Source organism: Heloderma suspectum, chromosome 4 (genome assembly GCF_057233095.1).
Source record: "Heloderma suspectum isolate Gila_16-S chromosome 4, 16-S_ref, whole genome shotgun sequence".
Taxonomy (NCBI): Eukaryota; Metazoa; Chordata; class Lepidosauria; order Squamata; family Helodermatidae; genus Heloderma; species Heloderma suspectum.
The window spans coordinates 259,366,693-259,385,992 of record NC_139461.1 but is presented as its reverse complement, the minus strand read 5'-3'; the positions used below and the strand labels follow the sequence as shown (position 1 = coordinate 259,385,992).

At 47.0% G+C, this 19,300-nt stretch overlaps 2 protein-coding genes across 4 annotated transcripts in view; one reads left to right on the top strand and one right to left on the bottom strand.

The window, feature by feature from the left end:
- TAFA3 (TAFA chemokine like family member 3) overlaps positions 1-4,805 on the bottom strand; it is a 202,168-nt gene extending 197,363 nt beyond the window's left edge. For 2 of the 3 annotated variants that reach the window (XM_084853471.1, XM_084853470.1), the window contains exon 1: positions 4,643-4,805. The gene's annotated coding sequence lies outside the window, so the exon portion shown is untranslated. The remainder of the gene's footprint in view (positions 1-4,642) is intronic. The other variant, XR_014790669.1, reaches the window with a different exon arrangement.
- A 5,222-nt stretch (positions 4,806-10,027) lies between these two features.
- The window catches only part of PPM1J (protein phosphatase, Mg2+/Mn2+ dependent 1J), a 30,269-nt gene continuing 20,996 nt past the window's right edge, over positions 10,028-19,300 (top strand). Inside the window, exons 1-3 of the mRNA XM_084853469.1 lie at positions 10,028-10,557; positions 16,214-16,340; positions 16,908-17,231. Of these exons, the coding sequence (XP_084709595.1) occupies positions 10,226-10,557; positions 16,214-16,340; positions 16,908-17,231 (783 nt within the window). The 5' untranslated portion in view covers positions 10,028-10,225. The remainder of the gene's footprint in view (positions 10,558-16,213; positions 16,341-16,907; positions 17,232-19,300) is intronic.

Genomic DNA, 19,300 nt, shown 5'->3' with positions numbered 1-19,300 from the left:
TCAGCAAGCATCATCCCGGCACACCAGTGTCTCTCAGCCTCCCATCTGCAATGTGGGCGCAATACTCCTGACAATATAATAATATATACAATATAATATATAATCATACTTGGAGTTCTTGTAAAGGTTACAGCAAGATAATGCATGTGAAATGCTTCGAACATGTATAAGCAAATGTTACGTCCTAGGGCAGTTTGCGTGGAACCGTCAGGTATGTCAAGAGGATCTCTCAGTTGTCGTTGTTTTTCTGTTTGGAGTCTGTGCCCCATAATGCAAGGTAATTATAATGCAAGGCTCTGGATTTAAGGAAGGCTCCTCACCACAAATCACACCTTCAAAGCAATGCAGCAGACATTTCTGCAGTGCTCAGTGTCGTCATGGAAACCCAGAGCTTCACACCGGGACCCAAGGCAATGATGCTTACGCCTCTTGGGTGGAACCTTATGGGGATAAACACCTAGTCTCTAGCAATTCTTACCCCATAACTAAACATCTGTAGGGAAAAGTCATCTCTGATACTTCTTTAAAAAAAATGTGTGTGTGTTCAGTCAATGAGTCAGAGAGAGAAAGCAGCAGGTATCACACAGACTACACTTCCTTGAGGATTCCCTAATAGCTCAGCCTGCCCCATCATTTTGATAAGGCGGGCTGTTGTCTATAAAAAGATTATGCTACAATAAGTTGGCCTCTGAGCAGCTGTGGCACTTTCTCACTTCTTGCCACCACAGACTAATTTCTGATATGGATAGCCAGACATTCATTAAAGATTTGGTTCTTTACAAGTGGACTCTTCTGAGTTTATTAAAAAGGAGGCGGTGTAGTTTATGACTGAATATCCCTTGCTGTGCAGAGGGATAAAAAAATAATGTGTCCCAGTCACACATACACTGATTGCCATCCTTCATGGGCTTGCCATGGATAACAGCAGTTGTTAAGAGCTCGTAGTCTAAGGGCCTTTCCATGTCTCTGTGTGTGCGTGTGTGTGTAAAACAAAAGCGTATTTCCAAGATGAGATGCACTATCTGCACTGCCTCTTTTGATTTTCTGGTATTTCCACAAGAAAAACACATTTTCTCAGCTCTGGAACTGCAATACTTCCATCTGGGAAAAAGGGGATATCAAATGGAATGATTGTTGTGTAAAATGTGTATCGAGGCAAGTAAGATGAAGACTACAGTTCTTCTTCTCTAACTGCTCTATATTGTGAACTTGTTTTAGCGGGTTTTTTAAAGTCTTCTGGAACTGTGCAGTCCTCTGCTGCCTGACATCAGTGTTGTGCAGCTGAACTCATCCAGCCAGATACCTTTTTTTTAATGCCAAAGAACTGCAGGAGTGGCCTGCTTCCTGCTATGCCCCACCGTTTTGGTTTTGTGAAGGGGAGGCATTCTGTTTCTTTTCATTCTTTTGAGTCAGACACCTTGTAGTGCTTACTTCATCCACTGGATACGTTTTGTTGATTTATTTTATTTATTTAGAATTTATTTGGAACATCCCTCCAATCAGTGAGCCCTTGAAGCAATGTACAAACAAAAGAATAATATACATAAACTACAAAAAAAATAGTGAACAACTTTTCCTACAATAAAACCAGGGATTAAGCATAAGATCAGACAGCAGCAAAGTATGCACAGTTTCTACTATGCTGGAGGAGTCTATTCTCCTTAGCATCTAGAAGAATGTCACAATAAACTATAGATTGGTTTTGTGTTAATCCAGTCAAGCTACTTTTTGCTTATAAATCTTTACTGCAAGCTTGTTCAACTGCTTTATCACATGCAATTGAAGAGAACCTTTAAATATTCTGATGCTGGACTGTCCATTATCCTGGAGTACTGAATTCGTTGCAGCATTTTGGATATGTAACAATGGGCACGTTCACAATTCCTAGCCATTATGAAGGATAGGCAACTTGATTGTTAAAAAGAAAAGAAAAAAGAAAAAAAGAACTAAGGCAGCTTAAAGCAGATAACTGAATGATGCAATGGAATCGTGCATCAATAGGGAAATTGTTAAAATGCTGTCCACTGATATATTGAAATAAACTCAGCAATGTATCAGTTAAACTGCAACCATGCTTTAGCACAGGAATGGTATCTATCATACTGGACATTTGTAAATTACTGCATGAGCTCTTTTGTAAATGAATCTAGAGATGCATAGAGATGCATAGAGAGCCAGTGTGGTGTAGTGGCGAGAGTGTTGGACTGGGAGCCGGGAGATCCAGGTTCTAGTCCCCACTCGGCCATGGAAGCTCACTGGGTGACTTTGGGCCAGTCACAGACTCTCAGCCCAACCTACCTCACAGGGTTGTTGTTGTGAGGATAAAATGGAGAGGAGGAGGATTATGTACGCCGCCTTGGGTTTCTTAAAGAGGAAAAATAGCGGGATATAAATGTAATAAATAAATAAATAAATGCATATAACAACATAACCCAGATGTTAAAACAGGTCCTTGAGAGTCTTAGAAGACAGCCCATTGTCACCTTCCTTGAGAGTGGCCATAACAGTTGTCCCTAATAAAAGGATTTCTGTGGATTTGTATATGGTACAGATTGCGACTACTACAATAATGGTTCAGTGTTAATTCCTGAAAAATCTACATTTTCCATGTTTTCCATGTAAAACATGACTCATACACTTCCCAGATATATATCCAGTTAAAAATCAGTAGAATAATTAAATAGCACCTTTTAGACTAGGAGTTTAATTTTAGTTTCTAAATAGATCGTTTTAGTTTCTTCTATAGGTAAAACCTATTTCATCAGATGCAGGAATGGATAGAGACAAGGTGGGATAGTCAGTTACAGCTAAGTAGAGCTATCTTTATGAAAGCTGAACATAGGACGTCACTTAGATACATGCTCTAATCCAGTTAAAAAGTTATTCATCTATATTTTCTATTGCCTTTGAATAATTTCCTTAAAGGTCACCACCTACCAACTGCTCTTTATACTAGAAGGCTGAACAGTCACACTCACTTGCCCCCTCAAAACTGTACTGAGTCCTCTGACATCCATATAGGAGTTCCTCCTCTCAGAAACACAGATGAGGACTTCCTGAAAGTCCAGGAAGAAAGAAAAGGGCAGCTTGCCTAAAGATTCATCACTTGCCCTAGTGACAAGATACAGCAGGACAGTTTCTGCAGCAAATATTATTGTGACTGTTACTGCCCCTCTGGACAGAAAAAAAAAAAAGATTTGAAGCTTCAAAATTTAGCTGTGAATATTTCAGTTTTCTTTAATGCTGCCAAAGAAGGATTTTGTGAAGATTTTCCCATTTTAAAAACCATGCAGTTGTCACTATACGCATCCAGCGGCCCCTTGGACACTCTCTAAGGGCCACAGAACTGTGTTCTGAGTGAGCTGCATTTTGTTCCCACTGAAACGAGTGGGTCTTAATGTAACACTTGACTTCTTTGACCCATGGATTTCAATAGGACCAAGTTCAACTAACTTACAGTACAATCCTATATCTGTCTCTTCAGAAGGAAGTCCTATTGAGTTCAAGTCAGTGCGTGTAGGATTGCAACTTTAGTCTGGATACAACCTTTAGAATCTTCAAGTCTGATTATATGATATTGTAATGACCTTACTAGTAAAGCTATGAATGTAGTTTGTACATTAATTCATTGCCATGACAGATATATTTGAGAATCCACAAATATCTGAGAATACATAAATTTGAAATAAATATGCTAAAACAGTTAAAAAACAAAAACAAAAAAGGCTTACAATCTAAAAGACACAACACAAAAAGAAAAGGGATTGGGAGGGAAGAGGTAAAAAGCAAACCCCAGGTGCTAGTTATTGGTTTCAATGTTCTTATAGGTGTTCTTTCTGGCAGGGAAAGGCAAAATAAGCTCTCTGCAGCTGTTCCTTCTCTGGTCTATGTATGGAACTTGGTTGGTCTGCCCTTGCCATGACATTCTTCCTTGGGAGGCAGGGGGTGCATCCTCCCAGTGGCCCGTGGTTCTCTAGCTGGTGGGTGATCCCTGGACCACTGTTTGGAGAACAGAGTGGCTCCTGAGAATACAGGCTGTCCATCCCTCGACTTTTACAGCACAATCCTATGCATGTTTATTCAGAAGTAAGTCTCACTCTCTTCAGTGGGGCTTACTTCCTAGTGTGTTTACTTTAGGACTGCAACCTAACAGTGCAATCCTGTACATGTCTACTCAGAACCATGTCCCATTTATTTCAGTGGGACTTACTCCCAGGAAAGTGGGTATAGGATTGCAGCTTAAATCTTCTTTTTAATGGTACAGAATCTGTACTTGCTGTGAACAGAATCATTTACCATCTTCAATGATGAGCACTAGAAAAGAACTGCATAACTGACAACTGCAGAACTATTATTCTGATGGTCATTATAGATCAAAGGATATTCAAGGAATTATGATCATCATAGCTGCTGCTATAAATCACCACTTAGAGTTATGATGAGTTGACTTCAGCAGTAATACAGCTGTAACAAGAACTGGCCCTCAGGGCACTGGAGGTTTTTTTTTCTTTTTATTACAGTGGTCACTGAGCAATGTTTGGTCATGCTGTCTGCCCTGTCAAGAATGATCACCAGTGAGGGTCGTCCTAATTAACGTGGCCTTTCTCTGTTCCAAGTGTGTTTTTTTCCTCCAGAAGCTTACCTTGCAAGTGTGGAATGTAGACTCCAGCAGACAATTGAGCATCCGGAGTATCCCAGCTTTCTGTTTTAAAGCACGTTTCTAGTCCTTATGGTTCAAAAACATTCTGAAAACAGCTAGGTTTGAAAGGGCTTTGGTTTCCAGAAAGGCTCCCACCCTCCTATCTGCCTACACCATATATTGTCCACTCCCAAGTGTCATTTCCTCATTAAGTTACACAAGCAGCACCACCCCAGGTCACTTTCAAGTTCAAGCAATAATAATCTTCTCTGTTTTGCAGTAACTTAAATATGAAAAGCCAGAAGAAGAGCACAGGGCAATCACAAGACCACACACCACATATACATTTGCTAACATTTTGGGGGTGACTAGAGCAACTGGAAAGATCCCCTTTGAAGCTTACAGTTCCGCTTTTCCTTGGACTCCTTGCCAAGGAACAGAAGCAGATACATCATCTAGCTAGAAGAACTTCCTTTCCTACCTCTTTTAACAACTATGCATTTTCGACTGAAGGTCTCTCCTGATTGCAAAATAAGCCACCAGCCATCTCCCGTTACCCTGACTAGCCATCATTGCTTTGACTTTTTGCAGGATTTTCATGCCAAGAAAAGTGCTGCCTTAGCACCTTTATCCCTTTAAAGGCGCTGCCTTAGCACCTTTATCCCTGGGCAGGTACAGCAAGGGCACAAACACTGGAAAATTCTGTGGGATCACAGCCGTACTTTGTGGGAAACAAAGGGGTCATCATCTTTCTTGCCTGCATTGCCACGGACGTGGCCAAGTTGTTCCAATAAATCTGTTGTATGCTGGTCTGAGCAAAGCATCACACAGGCCAGAGCGCCTAAATGGCACCAGCGCAAAGCAACTGACTGGAAATCAGAGCACCGTTTGCATAGGAAAGAAAATGCGGCCAACGCTCTTCTCACCTTGGAAAGTGTAATATTTCCTCTCCCTTCCTTTGGCAAAACATGGTGTAATTAACAATGTCCTTTTACAGGCAGTGAAGGAAGCATGCTGAAATGAATGGAGAAGGTGAAAGCTCTGGGCCACCATTCCAGGTTCTCTGTGACGTCAGGCAGGCATATTTCTACATCTTTCTACATTTGAAACATTAGCACAGTATGTCTCTGGAACAGTCAGAACCATTAGTGTGATGGATGTGTTACTCCGCCCTCATCCTCCTCACAGTGTATAGGCCCATGCGCAGCCTTGCTACTGTCTGACACCAGAGCAAGAGAGACACACACACCATCATCATGTGCGTCAGAACTTTAATTGCTGTTTGAGTGCAGCAGCAAGCACGCTCATTTGGGGCTATCAGTGTCTTTGTTTTTGTTTTTCAAAACAGCAGTAGGTGCACCTTGATCCCTTGCATCTTGTCCTGCCTCAGGTTAAGCCAAAGCGGGGCAAGTTCCAAGAGCAGGGTTCCAAGGCAGTCGAAGGCCTAGGCCGGCTGGGTTCAGGCAAAGAATAACAACCCAGGTAACGGCAATCTGCAAGAAGAGTCACAAGGCAGTCTAAAGTCTAAGCCAGCCTTGTTCCATCAGATAGTTTTGTTTATTACATTTATATCCCACCTTTCTTCCATCATGGAACTCAAGGTGGCTACACGTGGTTCCCGGGTGGTCTCCCCTCCAAGCACTGACCAGACCCAGACCTGCTTCGCTTCAGCAGGGTGGCTGCCTCATGTGCCTTCAGACCATGCCCTGGGACTAACATCCAGACAAGGCTGAGTCCAAACACAGAGTCACAAGGCACTCCGATGTCCAACACAAGGGGGTCTGGTGCAGCAAGGGCTAGACTATCAGGGAGCATGCTAGCAAGGTCCAGAAGTGGCTGGAATAGTGTGAACAGTAGCACATCACACTGCAACATGTTGTTGCTGGGAGCGCTTGTACATCCTATTCGCATCCTTTCCTCTGTTAATAATCTCAGTGTGTCCTGGATATCTCCTGCTGCCTGCTCTGGACAGACCACAGCAATTGACCTCAACAACTCACTCAGACCTCATCTCCTTTCATCACCTCTGCTTCTTGCCTCTGAACTTTGTGGTTGCAAGTCACATGCAGATCCTGCTGCAATTGTGATTGTGATACTGCAGTTTGGGTTGTGATACTGCAATTACACCAAAACCGGAAGTGTGTACAAAACTTCCTGCCAGGCTGTTGTGTAATGCTGTGCAATAAGCCAGCCAACAAGCTAGATCTACAACTTCCTGGAAAAGGGGACTCAGTAAAAATAGGTCGAGATAAATCAAATAACTCTCAGGCTCCCACATGACTCCTTCTGCAGCATCACAAGGGAAGCCTACAGCTCCCCTTGCTCACATAATCAAGCAGGCAAAAAATCCTGTCTTCTTTACATCCCCTATGGAAGGAACCCTCCAGGTAAAGACCAAAGTCCCCCATAGAAGCAATCACCCCAAACCGAGCAAATGTAAGAGCAAAACAGAGCACTTGTCATCCAGGCAAAGAGGGCACCTTTTGAGGAAAGAAGACACTTGGTAGGCAATCCCTGGAGTGGGGTCAATGCTTCTAATATTGCACAGTCCTACAAACCCTTACTTCCTGTCCTCAGTCCTTTGCTACGAAGGATCTGGTACATATAGTAAAGGACTGAGGACTTATGGGGATTCTAAGATTGTGAGATGTTCTGGGCTATGAAGTATGGAGGCATTTAGGTAAGTGAATTCATTAGGTTGGTGCGGAGGTAGACGCTGTTACAATCCGTAAAGAATGTAAAACAGTAAAGGACAGAGGCCATGAGCATCCCTGGGGCACTGAATATTGTTACACATGAGCACCCCACGTCCATGCAGTGAGAAGTTTCAGGGGCTCCAGTTTACCCAGGGTTCCGTTTCCTTAGAAGGAAGACACTGAAGACTTATGCCATTTCTCTGATATAAGGTTTATTAATACACATATACAGGCTGAGCATAAGATGAGGGTCAATGGCATTAGCACTCCCAAAAGATTCCTGTTCCCCATCAGATGTCTAGCAGAACCCATAGTGCTATAGGAATTCCTGCAGAGAGCAAAGTCAGCTGTCTGCTTTCTTTCAGACCCACTTGCAGCACAGACTGATTTCCTGCAAGACACACAGACCTCTTTTGCCCCATCCCCCAATCTCCGCCCAGCACTTATGCCTTCCTGGCCTGGGCCATCCTAGAAATACATCACCAGAATGTTACTAGCTATCAACTGTACTTAAAGAGGGACTGCCTTGGGGCGCCCACACTGATAGCTGTACTTTCACAAATCTTGGGCCTGGTTTGCAGGTAATGATAACGCAGAGTACAGGCTGAGAATGGGTTGTTATTGAATCATGGGTTGGTGTTATGTGTGAACCCTGCACTATGGTTTAACTCTGGGTTAACCACGAACACCCCAGGAAGAGAACCCATGGTTTGTTGTTGGGTTGTGAAATCTAGGTTGTTTGTGGTCAACAACCTGTAATTAAACCATTGTGCAGAATTTGCATGTAAGAACCCATGATTCAACAGCCCACGATTCAACAGCAGCCCATACACAACCCGTTCTCTGGGTGGTTATGTGTGAACCAGGTCTTTAGAGTCAAAACTTACATTGTTGGAAGGGATCCTGAATCTCTTTGCAATTGAAGGCACTGGGCTCTAAGGGACCCCTGAAAGGTCATTCAGACCAAACCCAAACCAAAAACAATATAACAAAGTGGGACACTAAGAACAGTGTGTGTGCATGTGTGCGTGTGTGTTGGGGAGTCAGTTCAGTGGGTTCACTAAAGCAAAGAAGGGCTAGGGTGTCAGCGTGATTTCTAAGGCTGTGAAATCTCTGCAGGATGGGGAGCCAATGAGCGTTATACAGAAAAGAATTAGGGACACAATGTGGAAATATCAGTAGTGCAGCTAGGTCATTTTAGACCCTGGACTTAATGATCTTATTCCCCCCACCCCTTTAGACAGCTATGTGTACTACTTCGGTTTGAAGCACACAACTAATGTTTCTCTTCACCCCCTCCCCTCCATGCTTTACAACTGCTTTAACATTATATGTTAAAATGTTTGCTAACCCTGATTTTACACACACACACACACACACACTGAGCATGTGCATTTTTGCATTTTAAACTCACTTAAATCATAGCACCATCATGACCTACAAGTATAAAATGTTATTTGCTTCTGATGCCCTCATCACTTGCTGTTCTCTGGGTGGTCATTTGCGGGGGGGGGGATGTTTATTTTATTTATTATTAAATTTATTAATCGCCCATCTGGCTGGTCACCCAGCCACTCTGGGCGATGTACAACATACAATAAAACAGTTTAAAACAGTAAGATTCTACAATAAAAACATTTTCTAAAATACCCTAACCCACCCCAAATGCCTGCCTGAACAACCACGTTTTTAATGCACGACGGAAGCTCATTAAAGAGGGGGCATGACGGAGTTCCCTAGGGAGGGAGTTCCACAGAGTGGGGGCCACCACAGAAAAGGCCCTCTCCCTCGTCCCCACCAGTCTAGCTGTCCTGGCTGATGGGACAGAGAGAAGGCCATCCGAGGCTGATCTTGTTAAGCGGCCTGTCTGGTGGTGCTGGAGGTGCTCCTTAAGATAGGTTGGGCCGGAACCATATAGGGTTTTAAAGGTCAAAACCAACACCTTGAATTTGGCCCGGAAAACAACTGGTAACCAGTGCAACTCCTTCAGCACTGGAGTGATGTGATCTCACCAGAAGCTGCCTTTAATCAGGCGAGCCGCCGCGTTCTGTACCAGCTGCAGCTTCCGAACCGTCTTCAAGGGTAACCCCACGTAGAGCGCATTACAGTAGTCTAAACGAGAGGAGACCAGGGCATGTACTACCGATGGGAGCAGATGGTCGGGAAGGAAGGGGTGCAGCCGCCATATCAGATGGAGTTGATACAGCGCTGCCCGGCTCACAGCTGACACCTGAGCCTCCATGGACAGCTGGGAGTCCAAAATGACCCCCAGGCTGCAGACCTGGTCTTTCAAGGGTAGCCGTACCCCATTCAGCACCAGGTCAACATCCCCCAGCCTCCTTGTCTCTGTTTGGCTTTAGCCCCAAGTTGCAGCCCAGGGTGCACTCCGGGAAGCATAGCCACATGGCTGGGGACAAAGGAGAGGCAAAAGGCCGGGCTGTGGGGGCTCTTGGGAGCACAACAGGGTTTTAGGGGGACGCTGGGGCACACCTAACGTTCAGGTCCCTGTTCCTTCGGGGGATATTGGTCTCTGACGCCACCAGGAGCTGCTGGAGGCACAGGGCGGCGGCGCGCTCTCCCCAGGCGCACAAGGGCCCTGCGCGGGATGGGGAGGCGCGCGCCCCGAGGAAGAAAGCGCCGCGGTGCTTCGATGCAGAGCGGTGTTTTACAGCAGAGGGGCGGGCAGGGGACGCCGAAGCCGCCCAGGGGGACGAGAGCCGCTCGGGGGGCGAGGGAGAGGAGAGGGAAGGTGCTCGGAGATTCCCTGACGCGGCGGAGTTGCAGCCCGAGCGGGGAGGCGGCGGCGGCGGCGGAGGAGGAGGCGGGGAGCGCAGCCAGCCAGCGCGCCTCCCTCTCCGGCCGCACCGAGCCCGCGGCGCCCGGCTGCAGCATGTTGGGCAGGGTGCGCTCGGCGATGGCGCAACTAGTCGGGGGCCTGGGAGGCGGAGGGCGCCCCTCGAGCCCGCTGCCCGCCTCGGCCTCCGCCTCGCCGCCGCCGCCGGCCGCTCCCCCCGGGCCCAGCTCCAGCGCCGCGCCCGCCGCCAGCAGCAGCAGCAGCAGCAGCAGCTCCTGCCGGGAGCCGCCCCGAGGCAGCTTCGCGCGCCCGGCGTTCCTGCAGCTCACGCCGGAGGAACTTCTGCTGGCGGATGACCGCACGGGCAGAGCCGTGCAGAGCCCCCGCGAGAGCCGCCGCCGGCTGCCCTGGAGCACCGGCTACGCCGAGTAGGCGAGCAGCAGCGCCCGGCGGGGCTGGGAGGAGGGCGGGCGCGAGCCACCTCGGGGGACGCCGGGAAGGGAAGTGGCTCCCGAAGAGCTTGGGGAGAAAGCCCCAGGGAGCGGGGGCGGAGAGCGAGCGAGCCTCTTTACAAACCCGGGGGGGCATGGATGGTCCCGTCCTGGGGGGGAATTTGGAGCGGGGAGGGGAGGGCTCGTGTCTCTCTGCCCTCCCACGTACGTTCCTTCTCAGGCCTCCAGCATGTGATATAGGCCGGAGTGCCTCTGAGCATGTTCAGAGTACTCTTGTCACCCCACCAGTGAGTAATCGCAAGACGACCCCCCCCCCCCAGTATTTTTCGTATTAGAGTGAAGGACTTTTAGAGACAAGGGAAACATTCTTATTCTATCGACGGCTATTAACCACAATAGCGAAACAGCCTCCCGAAGTTTGGGGGTGGGAGGCAGCGTGGTTCCGAATGCCCGTTGCTCCATCCTGCTCGTGGGCTTCCCGCAAGCACCTGCGCTAGGAAAACACCGCGGACTAGGATGCTGGATTAGGGGGTGCGCGCGCAGCCTCACCGCAACGCGGTGCCCAAGCGACGAGGCATTCGCCGTGCCAGTCTCCTGCCCGATTGATGGTCGCTGATCCCGCAGGCGCGGCCATCCAATCCCATCCTCGCCCACCCGTCGTAAGTCTTGGTGCAGCTGCGCCGCTGTTTTTCTTCTCGGCCGCAAGCGGGTCGTGCCCCCACCCTCTCCAAGGGCATGATCGGGCGTGGGGGCCGCGCTGTTAGGTGAAGAAGAGCAGCGCGGGAGGCAGTCAGCGTTCAGAGCACCTTCACTCACCTTGAGCTGCTGAAGATAGTCTGTGAACGTTTATGCAAGGGGGGGGGGCTTGTGCCTCGTTCCTAAAGCTCGCTAAGAGGAAAGGAGGGGGCACTGCCTGCGTATTTGTTCCCACCCCCTCCTGCCTCTTAGAGACATGTTGAGATCATGTCACTATCACAATCGTATGCATGTTTATGAGGAAACGAACCCCGCTGCAGTCAGGGGCCTTTTACCCCTGGTGTGCATAGGCTTGCAGCCTTTAGGTCAGGGGTGGGGAAAGTGCGGCCCTCCATATGCTGGGAACATAGGAAGATGCCTTCTACTGAGTCAGACCATTGGTCCGTCTAGCCCAATATTGTCCACACTGACTGGCAGTGGCTCCCCAGGGGTTTGTAGAACTCATAGGGTTGGAAGGGGCCTACAAGACCATCGAGTCCAACCCCCTGCTCAGTGCCAGAAGCCTGATTCCTAGGTGGTTTCCCATCCAAGTACTAACCAGGGCTGACCCTGGTTAGCTTCTGAAATCAGACAACATCAGGCGCATCCAGGCAGGAGTGTTTCCAGCCCTGCCTGCCGATAGACTCTGGGACCTTCCACATGCCAGGCATGTGCTCTGCCACTGAACTATGGCTATGTTGTTGGACTACAATCCCCTTCATCCCTGACCATTGGTCATGTTGGCATGGGCTGATGGGAGTTGAAATCCAACAATGGCTGGAGGTTCCCCACTCCTGCTTTAGGTGCTGTTGAACAGCGAGAGAGTCTCATTCTTGTCCCTTGTGTTACGTGTAGCAAAGAGTCCTGGGAAAGGATTGAGCTCTTTGCCACTTTCTATAAAGCACTGAGATGGCCTGAGCAAGAACTGTTGGGTTGCTTGTTGGGGAAGGGAGGGGACGCCACAAAACCGAGCCTCCTCACAGTGTGTTCTTTAGAATGTACGTGAAATACCCTTGAAAAGTGTATGCACTTGCAACAAAACCCTTCTCCCTACTGTCCCGCGTTTGTTAATACATATGGACAGCTCCTGATGTTTTCTTGGGTTTTGCCAGCAGTGTATTACAAATGGGGCAAAACGGAGAATGGCTCCTGGACAAGGATGACATGCAGGTTCATGAAATATTCCAAATTTTGACATAGAGTGCTTCCAGATGAGGCTTTTATTGTGCAATCGCCCTGCAATTGGTATTGAGAGCATGCTGCCTCTGATACTGGAGATAATACAGCCTTATCCTCCGTGGGAATGGAGTATGGGAGAAAGGGTTTAAAACCACACACCTCTCTTTGTGTGCTACAGTCCCAATCCAGCTATCACCCTCTGCAGCTGCTATTGGTTTTTTTTTTTTTAAACCCAGTCACATCAAGTGCATTAATGCATTTAATGTCACCACTTTGGGCACTCACTCTGTCTCTCTCAGTCTCTCCCTCACACATGCACATACAGAGCTTTCTAGCTCCTGCAGTTAGGAGAAAAGCTTGAAAATATGTCCCAAATGTCTTTTTTGGACAGATTCCAGAAGATACAAAAATAGTCAAATGTTTTTTAAAAAGGCGTTCTGATGTTTAATGCAATCTTGTGCCTTGTGTGGGTGGATGAATTTTTAATTTTATTTCAGCTAAGGTCACCATGTTTTATTCTGATAAAGTTCCTGTTTCTTTAACAGCTATTTGCTGGATAGAAATTCAGTAGGTGAAGTTTTTCTTGGCATGGAGATACAGTGATTTGGGAAGCTGACATCTAGCGGTTAAAGGCACAAGAGGTTTGCCAGAGAATGGTGGTAATGCTTGTTGTATCTGGACTCTTTTTAAAAAAAAAATCTATTTTGCTCTTCAGCTATCTAGTTTCATATTACAAATTACTCAAATGGCACTAAACAGAGTTTGTACTCCTTTCCACTTTTAATCTATTTGTATTCCTACATTCATTTCACATACAATACAGAATAATTATAGTTTCAGTTTCAAGTATATTGAATGTCCCACATTTCTTAAGGTGGTCTTATGACTTCTTACTGCTGTGTCCTGACCTTAGTTTGCCTTTGTTTGTCAAGAAAGCGCCTCTTGGTTGTAAGAAGGTTACTAGGGCTCAGCCCTGAGATAATGATATAGGTTCTAAATATAATTATCTAGGCAAAGGAGGTGCTGTCTTACTGATCTGGTTTTCTTTTCATTTGGAACTTTTATTAGGTGCAGGGGGCACCTTGACCATTGTTCATAACTGAAGATTTAAGCTGCAGTCTATTTCCTCTTGAGAAGTCCTATTAAAGTCACTGGGATAATTCTCATATTTGTAGAATGCTTCTGTGCAGTCCAAGCCAGTGAAAGTTTGCTCAGAAATAAGTGTCTTTGAATTCAATGGGGCTTACTCTTGCATAAGTGTGCATAGGAGCTCAGCCTTAGGCCACAGCTCTAAGCATGCTTAACGTGAATATTGGATTGAAATCTGTTTATAAGTAAAAGTGTTTATAATTGAACGATTTGGCTGTAAACAGAGAAACATGTATTGGACCATGGTGTGGGGAAAGGGCATTTCTTACTTGGGAATAAGACCCATTTTGTTGTAGAAAAGGATAATATATATTTAAAGTAAAAATAATAAAATGAGCATCTGTAACCATGTGCAGGCATGGCCAGCTGCCCCCTAAGTATTCATTCTTGCACTTATGTCCCACCTTTTTCCTCTTAAGAGGAACCCTAGATGGCGTACATAGTCCTCCTCCTCTCCATTTTATCCTCACAACAACCCTGTGAGGTAGGCTAGGCTGAGAGTCTGTGACTGGCCCAGAGTCACCAAGTGAGCTTCATGGCCAAGCAGGGACTAGAACCTGGATCTCCCAAGTCCCAGTCTGGCATTCGAACCACTACACTACACTGGCTCTCACTGGATAAATATAAAATGCTTGTCCATCACTGCTGCCCTGTCACCTGCTGCCTTCTGGGTGGTCATGGGGGGGGGGGCCCACGCTGGACTGTGAGGTCCTGGACATCAGCCCTGAGATCCAACCCCAGTTGTACCACTGATTCCGGCCATTGTAGGATCCCTGTTCCCATTACAGACCTGTTTAAACAAAATAGGCCTGACTGAGGCTTCATTCTTGGTATGCCGCCACTACAAACCTATCTAAAAGTTCACCTATCATTGTGCACGTAATCAGCCTGCAGCGAAGCATTAAGACAGAGGTGGGTCTGCACCACCTGGAGCCCAATGTACCCATTTCATTGACTTGATACGCAAGAAAAAAAAAAAATTTTTTAAACAACTTTGTTCTGTGTGCAACAGGGGGTTCACCATTTGCAAAGATGGCACTTCACACACTTCTATATCCTCTGCGTTCCCTTCTTCTTTTACGACATTGTGTTGCTTCAGAGGCACGTGGTGGGTTTTCCTGGCTGCTCAGCACTGGGAAAGAGTATCTCAGAGGAAGTAGTTTTAAAAGTCCCTTGAGATCTGTTCCAACCACACCTCCTCAGCGTCAAGCCCTTTCTGCTCTACAACCTCTGTTGCTGCAAGCTCCTGTCCAGAGAACGCTTCCTGTTTTACATCTCTACAGCTTCCTCCCACAAAGTTGGGTTTTGCAAGTGAGACGAGCATTGCCCTCCTTCTTGTAGTGAAAATGAGGAAAAACTAGCAAGAAAGAAACCATTGAACTACAACGAGGAAGAGCCCCTGCTTCGTTGTGCTCATTCAGTTCTGCACTGTGAGATCTGTTGGCTTTCACCAGTCAGATTCTTGAAGGACTCCTCTTTCAGGACTCGATCAGCAGAGATAAAGGCTGCCTCAGGGAGCTTGAGCAAAGTTCTGAAGCGGTAGTTCTCTCTGGGGAGCAGAGAAGGCAATGTCACGTCACTCGAGCTGAAGTTATCTTAAGGTGCAATCCTATGCATGTTTAGATGCCCCCTGAGCATCCTTATTCAGTTAGGGTGCAATCCTATGCATATTTAGGCAGAGAAAAGGCCTACAGCTCCCAGCATACCCCAGCCAGCACTGGTGGCTAGGGCATGCTGGGAGCTGTAGGCCTTTTCTCTGTCTAAACATGCATAGGATTGTGCCCTTAATCACTGAAAGTGGTTTAAGAGAGACAGAGCTTCCCATGGTGTAAACACACCTTTCTTTTGTCTCTCACTGTCGTCTTTGGTCAAACAAGGACTACAAAAACCAGGAAAACCTGTTTATGGAGGTAAAAGTGGGGCAAACGTACACATTCACTCAACAATAACGACAGGGCCAGTTCCTGGGCAAGGTAAAGCGGGCCGCCTGCAAAATGTGTTGAGCTGCCTCTTGGTGTGCAAGTCCACTCTCAGATTGTCTTCCACTCAGCGCTGACTTCAGGTTTTTGAGGTCCTTGGGCAAGATGCTCTCAGTAGGCCCCCTCCCTGAGTGAGTCTACCTTCTCACCACCATTGTCACCAGCTGCTTTAGCTCCTCATCCTCTTCCTCCTCATTGCTACCTCTTGCTTGCTTGACAGGCAGAGAGCCAGTGAGCACGTTGGCAATGGCATCCACTGCTTCTCTTTCTCATCACCACCACTGTCTGGGCCGGGGTGGGAGGCAGGTGAACAAGCAGGTGGCAATGGTGAAGAGAAGGAGTAAGCCCGGGGGACTCTTTTCAGTGGGTCCCTGTCGGGGTGGGCCCTCGGCAGGTGCCCAACTGTGCCTGCTCTTGATGCTGGCCATGCTTCCATTTTCTGACGATAACAGCAACGCAATAATTCGTCCCCAGCTTTGGTTGCTGTTTGTGCAAGAGCCGAGGATGCATAGGCAAAGCGGTCCGGTCCGTTGATCAAATCAAAAGTCTTGCCATTAGCCCCATGCTGTGCTTGTCTCTTTCCTACCCAGGGTGATAAATGCTGGCAAGAGCCAACACAACGAGGATCAAGCTTGCTGTGAGGCAGTGTTTGTGGAAAAGAGACGCAGCCTGAGGAATAACCCAGCCCCCAAGGAAACTCTTGGAGATCCAGAAGGGGTGAGCAATGTGATGACCAGAGCTTCTTCCGAAAGTGTATTTTCAGTCCTAGGGCTACACTTCCTATCCTGGTTTGGGGGGAAGTTTGTTCCAGTCCCCAGCCACTGATGAGGGATGATTCACACAAGACATTAGATTTTTCATGGGTCTCATCTGGCCCTTCCTCTACCATAGCAGGCAGAAGTGAGTGCAGCATGATTCTGCAATACATGTACTTCACTCTTTTTCCTCCTAAGCCTGACACCTTTGCCATGTACATACGAACTCGTAAATCCTGCCTTTCTCTTCCTCCAATTGCAGTGCAGGAGGTTAGGAAACCAAGGATGAGGATGTCCCCTGTACCATGTGTGCAAATGTGCAGAGGATGGGTTCAACCGATCCCTGGCACAGAAGGAGCTGAATGTTTCTTCAACTTTGAGCTGCAGAGCTTGGAGAATTGCATAGGAGCATCACAATCTCATCTCTTTTACCTTTTAACTTAATTTTTTTTCTTTTGACATTTCTTCAGGACAGTTCTTTCTAAATGTATTTATTTGGTCTTTTATTCTTTTTTCCTTCTGCCTGCAGGGCAGCAAAGGCCTGTGCTTTTACTACTGGGGCTTGTTCGATGGACATGCAGGAAGCGGGGCTGCAGTCATGGCATCCAAGCTGCTTCACTTCCATATCCGTGACCAACTCCGGGATGTGGTAGACATCATACAAGACCCATCCCCTCCGCCAATCGCCCTGCCAGATGGCTCCAGGACAGTTCCAGGAGAACCAAACAAGGCTCCCCTGGCAGAGGAAGATGTGGAGGTGCCAAACACTGCCTTGCCACGCTTCCATATGGAAAAGGCAGTTTCCCATGAGAGTTTGGTAGTGGGAGCCATAGAGAATGCATTCAAGCAGATGGTGAGTGAGCTGGGGAATGGGAGATGCTGAAGGAGGAGAGCTGATCCAGTGCCATAGGACAGCCTTCCCCAACCAGGCGCCCTCTAAATGTGTTTCATGACACCTTCCATCATCCCCAGCCAACATGGCCAGTGGATGGGGATGTTGGGAGTTGTAGTCCCAACACATCTGGAAGGCTTCTGGTTGCGGGGGGGTGCTGCTCTAGGATCACAAAGACCCCAAATCCATTTCCTGGCCTGGTGCAGACTTTGGAAAGTTGCTTATGGACTGGGTTAATCTGCAAGAAGTCCATCGTGTCTCAGTCTGGGCCAGCCTTTCCTTGCAACTGAAACTTGATCCCAGTTCAGGTGTGGAGTGGAGTGGATGGAAGGTTGGATTTGGACATGGGAGACCCTGCGTAAAAAAAACCACAGCGCGTGTGGCCTTAGAGGAGTTATTCACTCTCAGCCTAGCCTATCTCACAGGTTTAAACAAGATAAGGATAGATCTAAAGCCCACCCTGCATCATCTGGGATAAGGGATGGAAGAAACCTAAATACTTACCTGCATGCATACAGTTCTGTATTGGCCCACACAGCTTCCACAGTGACAGGGATGGCATGAAGTGCAAACCGGAGAGAGCACCGGGATCAGGGATGCAGCCTGATCCTGCCTGGCTCTCTTCCATCCAGAATGTGCATTCACTTCCAAGATGCTGACATGGCGACCCATGACTATTTTGGTCTGACAGGGTATTTGCTTACCTAGCTGCAGATCATGAGCCTGCTCTGGTTGGCTGTTCCGCTGCATGAGCTCAGCCCTGTGAACATTGAGGCCCTGTCTCTGTTGCTGCTCAGGGAATAGAATACACAGGAGGCATATACACTATAAAAACAGGACAGTTTTATACCAGTCATGGCTTCCTCCTCAAAGAATCTTGGGAACTGAAGCTTGGTGAAGTTATTGAGAAGATTATTTGTGTTCCCCACCTCTCTCTCATTAAACTATAGAGAATGGTGGAAATTCTTTTCAAACTAGTTTATCTGTAGTGTAGATGTTTACAGAGGAGGATTTGTTTTGTATTATTTTTCTCCTTGGACATTTGAATTGGGATCACCACAACTCTGGTCTATCATTAGGTTCAGGCCAGGCTTGACTAGCGAGAGCCAGTGGACACAGAGGAGATTAGATGAACAATTAACCCTGTGTAAAGATGCATTCAGTGGACTGGGCGAGATCTCAGTCCTTTTCTGGAGACTGGCTTTTTGCAAGTAAAACAGAGGTGTGGGTTTGCATAAAGCTGCAAGTGAAACATGTTACTGAGTGAACGATCAGTTAATATCATGGAAATATGCAGTTTTCTGCATAATAAACTACAGCTGTTGCACAGTTGCTCTTTGCTGTGGGGCCATTATCACAGAGCCACAATGGCAGATATTCCTTTCTTCCCACCTGCATCTCAGGCAGCCTGCCCTTCTTAGGAGAGAACCGTTATGACCGAAAGAACATTCTGTGGTAGCAGCTTCACAGAGGTAATGGTGGGATGTTGACATTTGTCATGCAGAAAACAGTCCTACACCATGATCTGACAATATGAACTGCCCTTGTGGCAACAAGGAGAATTAGAAGACTCACCTTTAACGGTGAGAGCGTTAGGCTGCAATTCTTTACTTGCTTATCTGAAAGTAAGCCAATTTGAACTCAGTGGGCCTTACTTCTGAGTATACATGCGTAGGATTGCACTGTTGTGGCATCCAGAACAGAGTAAATGTGGTGTTATCACTGTTTTGCCCCCACTTTAAAAAACATGTTTAGCCTTTGAAAATATCCACAGGTCTCTCTGCCACATTCCTTTCTACCTTGCTGTAATGATTAATTATGTATACTTGCACAGATTTGCAGTCCCTCTAGATAATAATGGGGAAGTGAATAGCTGAATTTTGATGGGGGGGGGTTGTTTTTAAAAAATCCTTTTCCTGGCTCCCTCTTGGAGGGATGCCCAGTGCATTCTGGGATTATTGTGTGGGCAGAAACCTCCTCAGCAATACTCAAACACCATGATATTATCATCTTGTGATGAGAAGCTACTA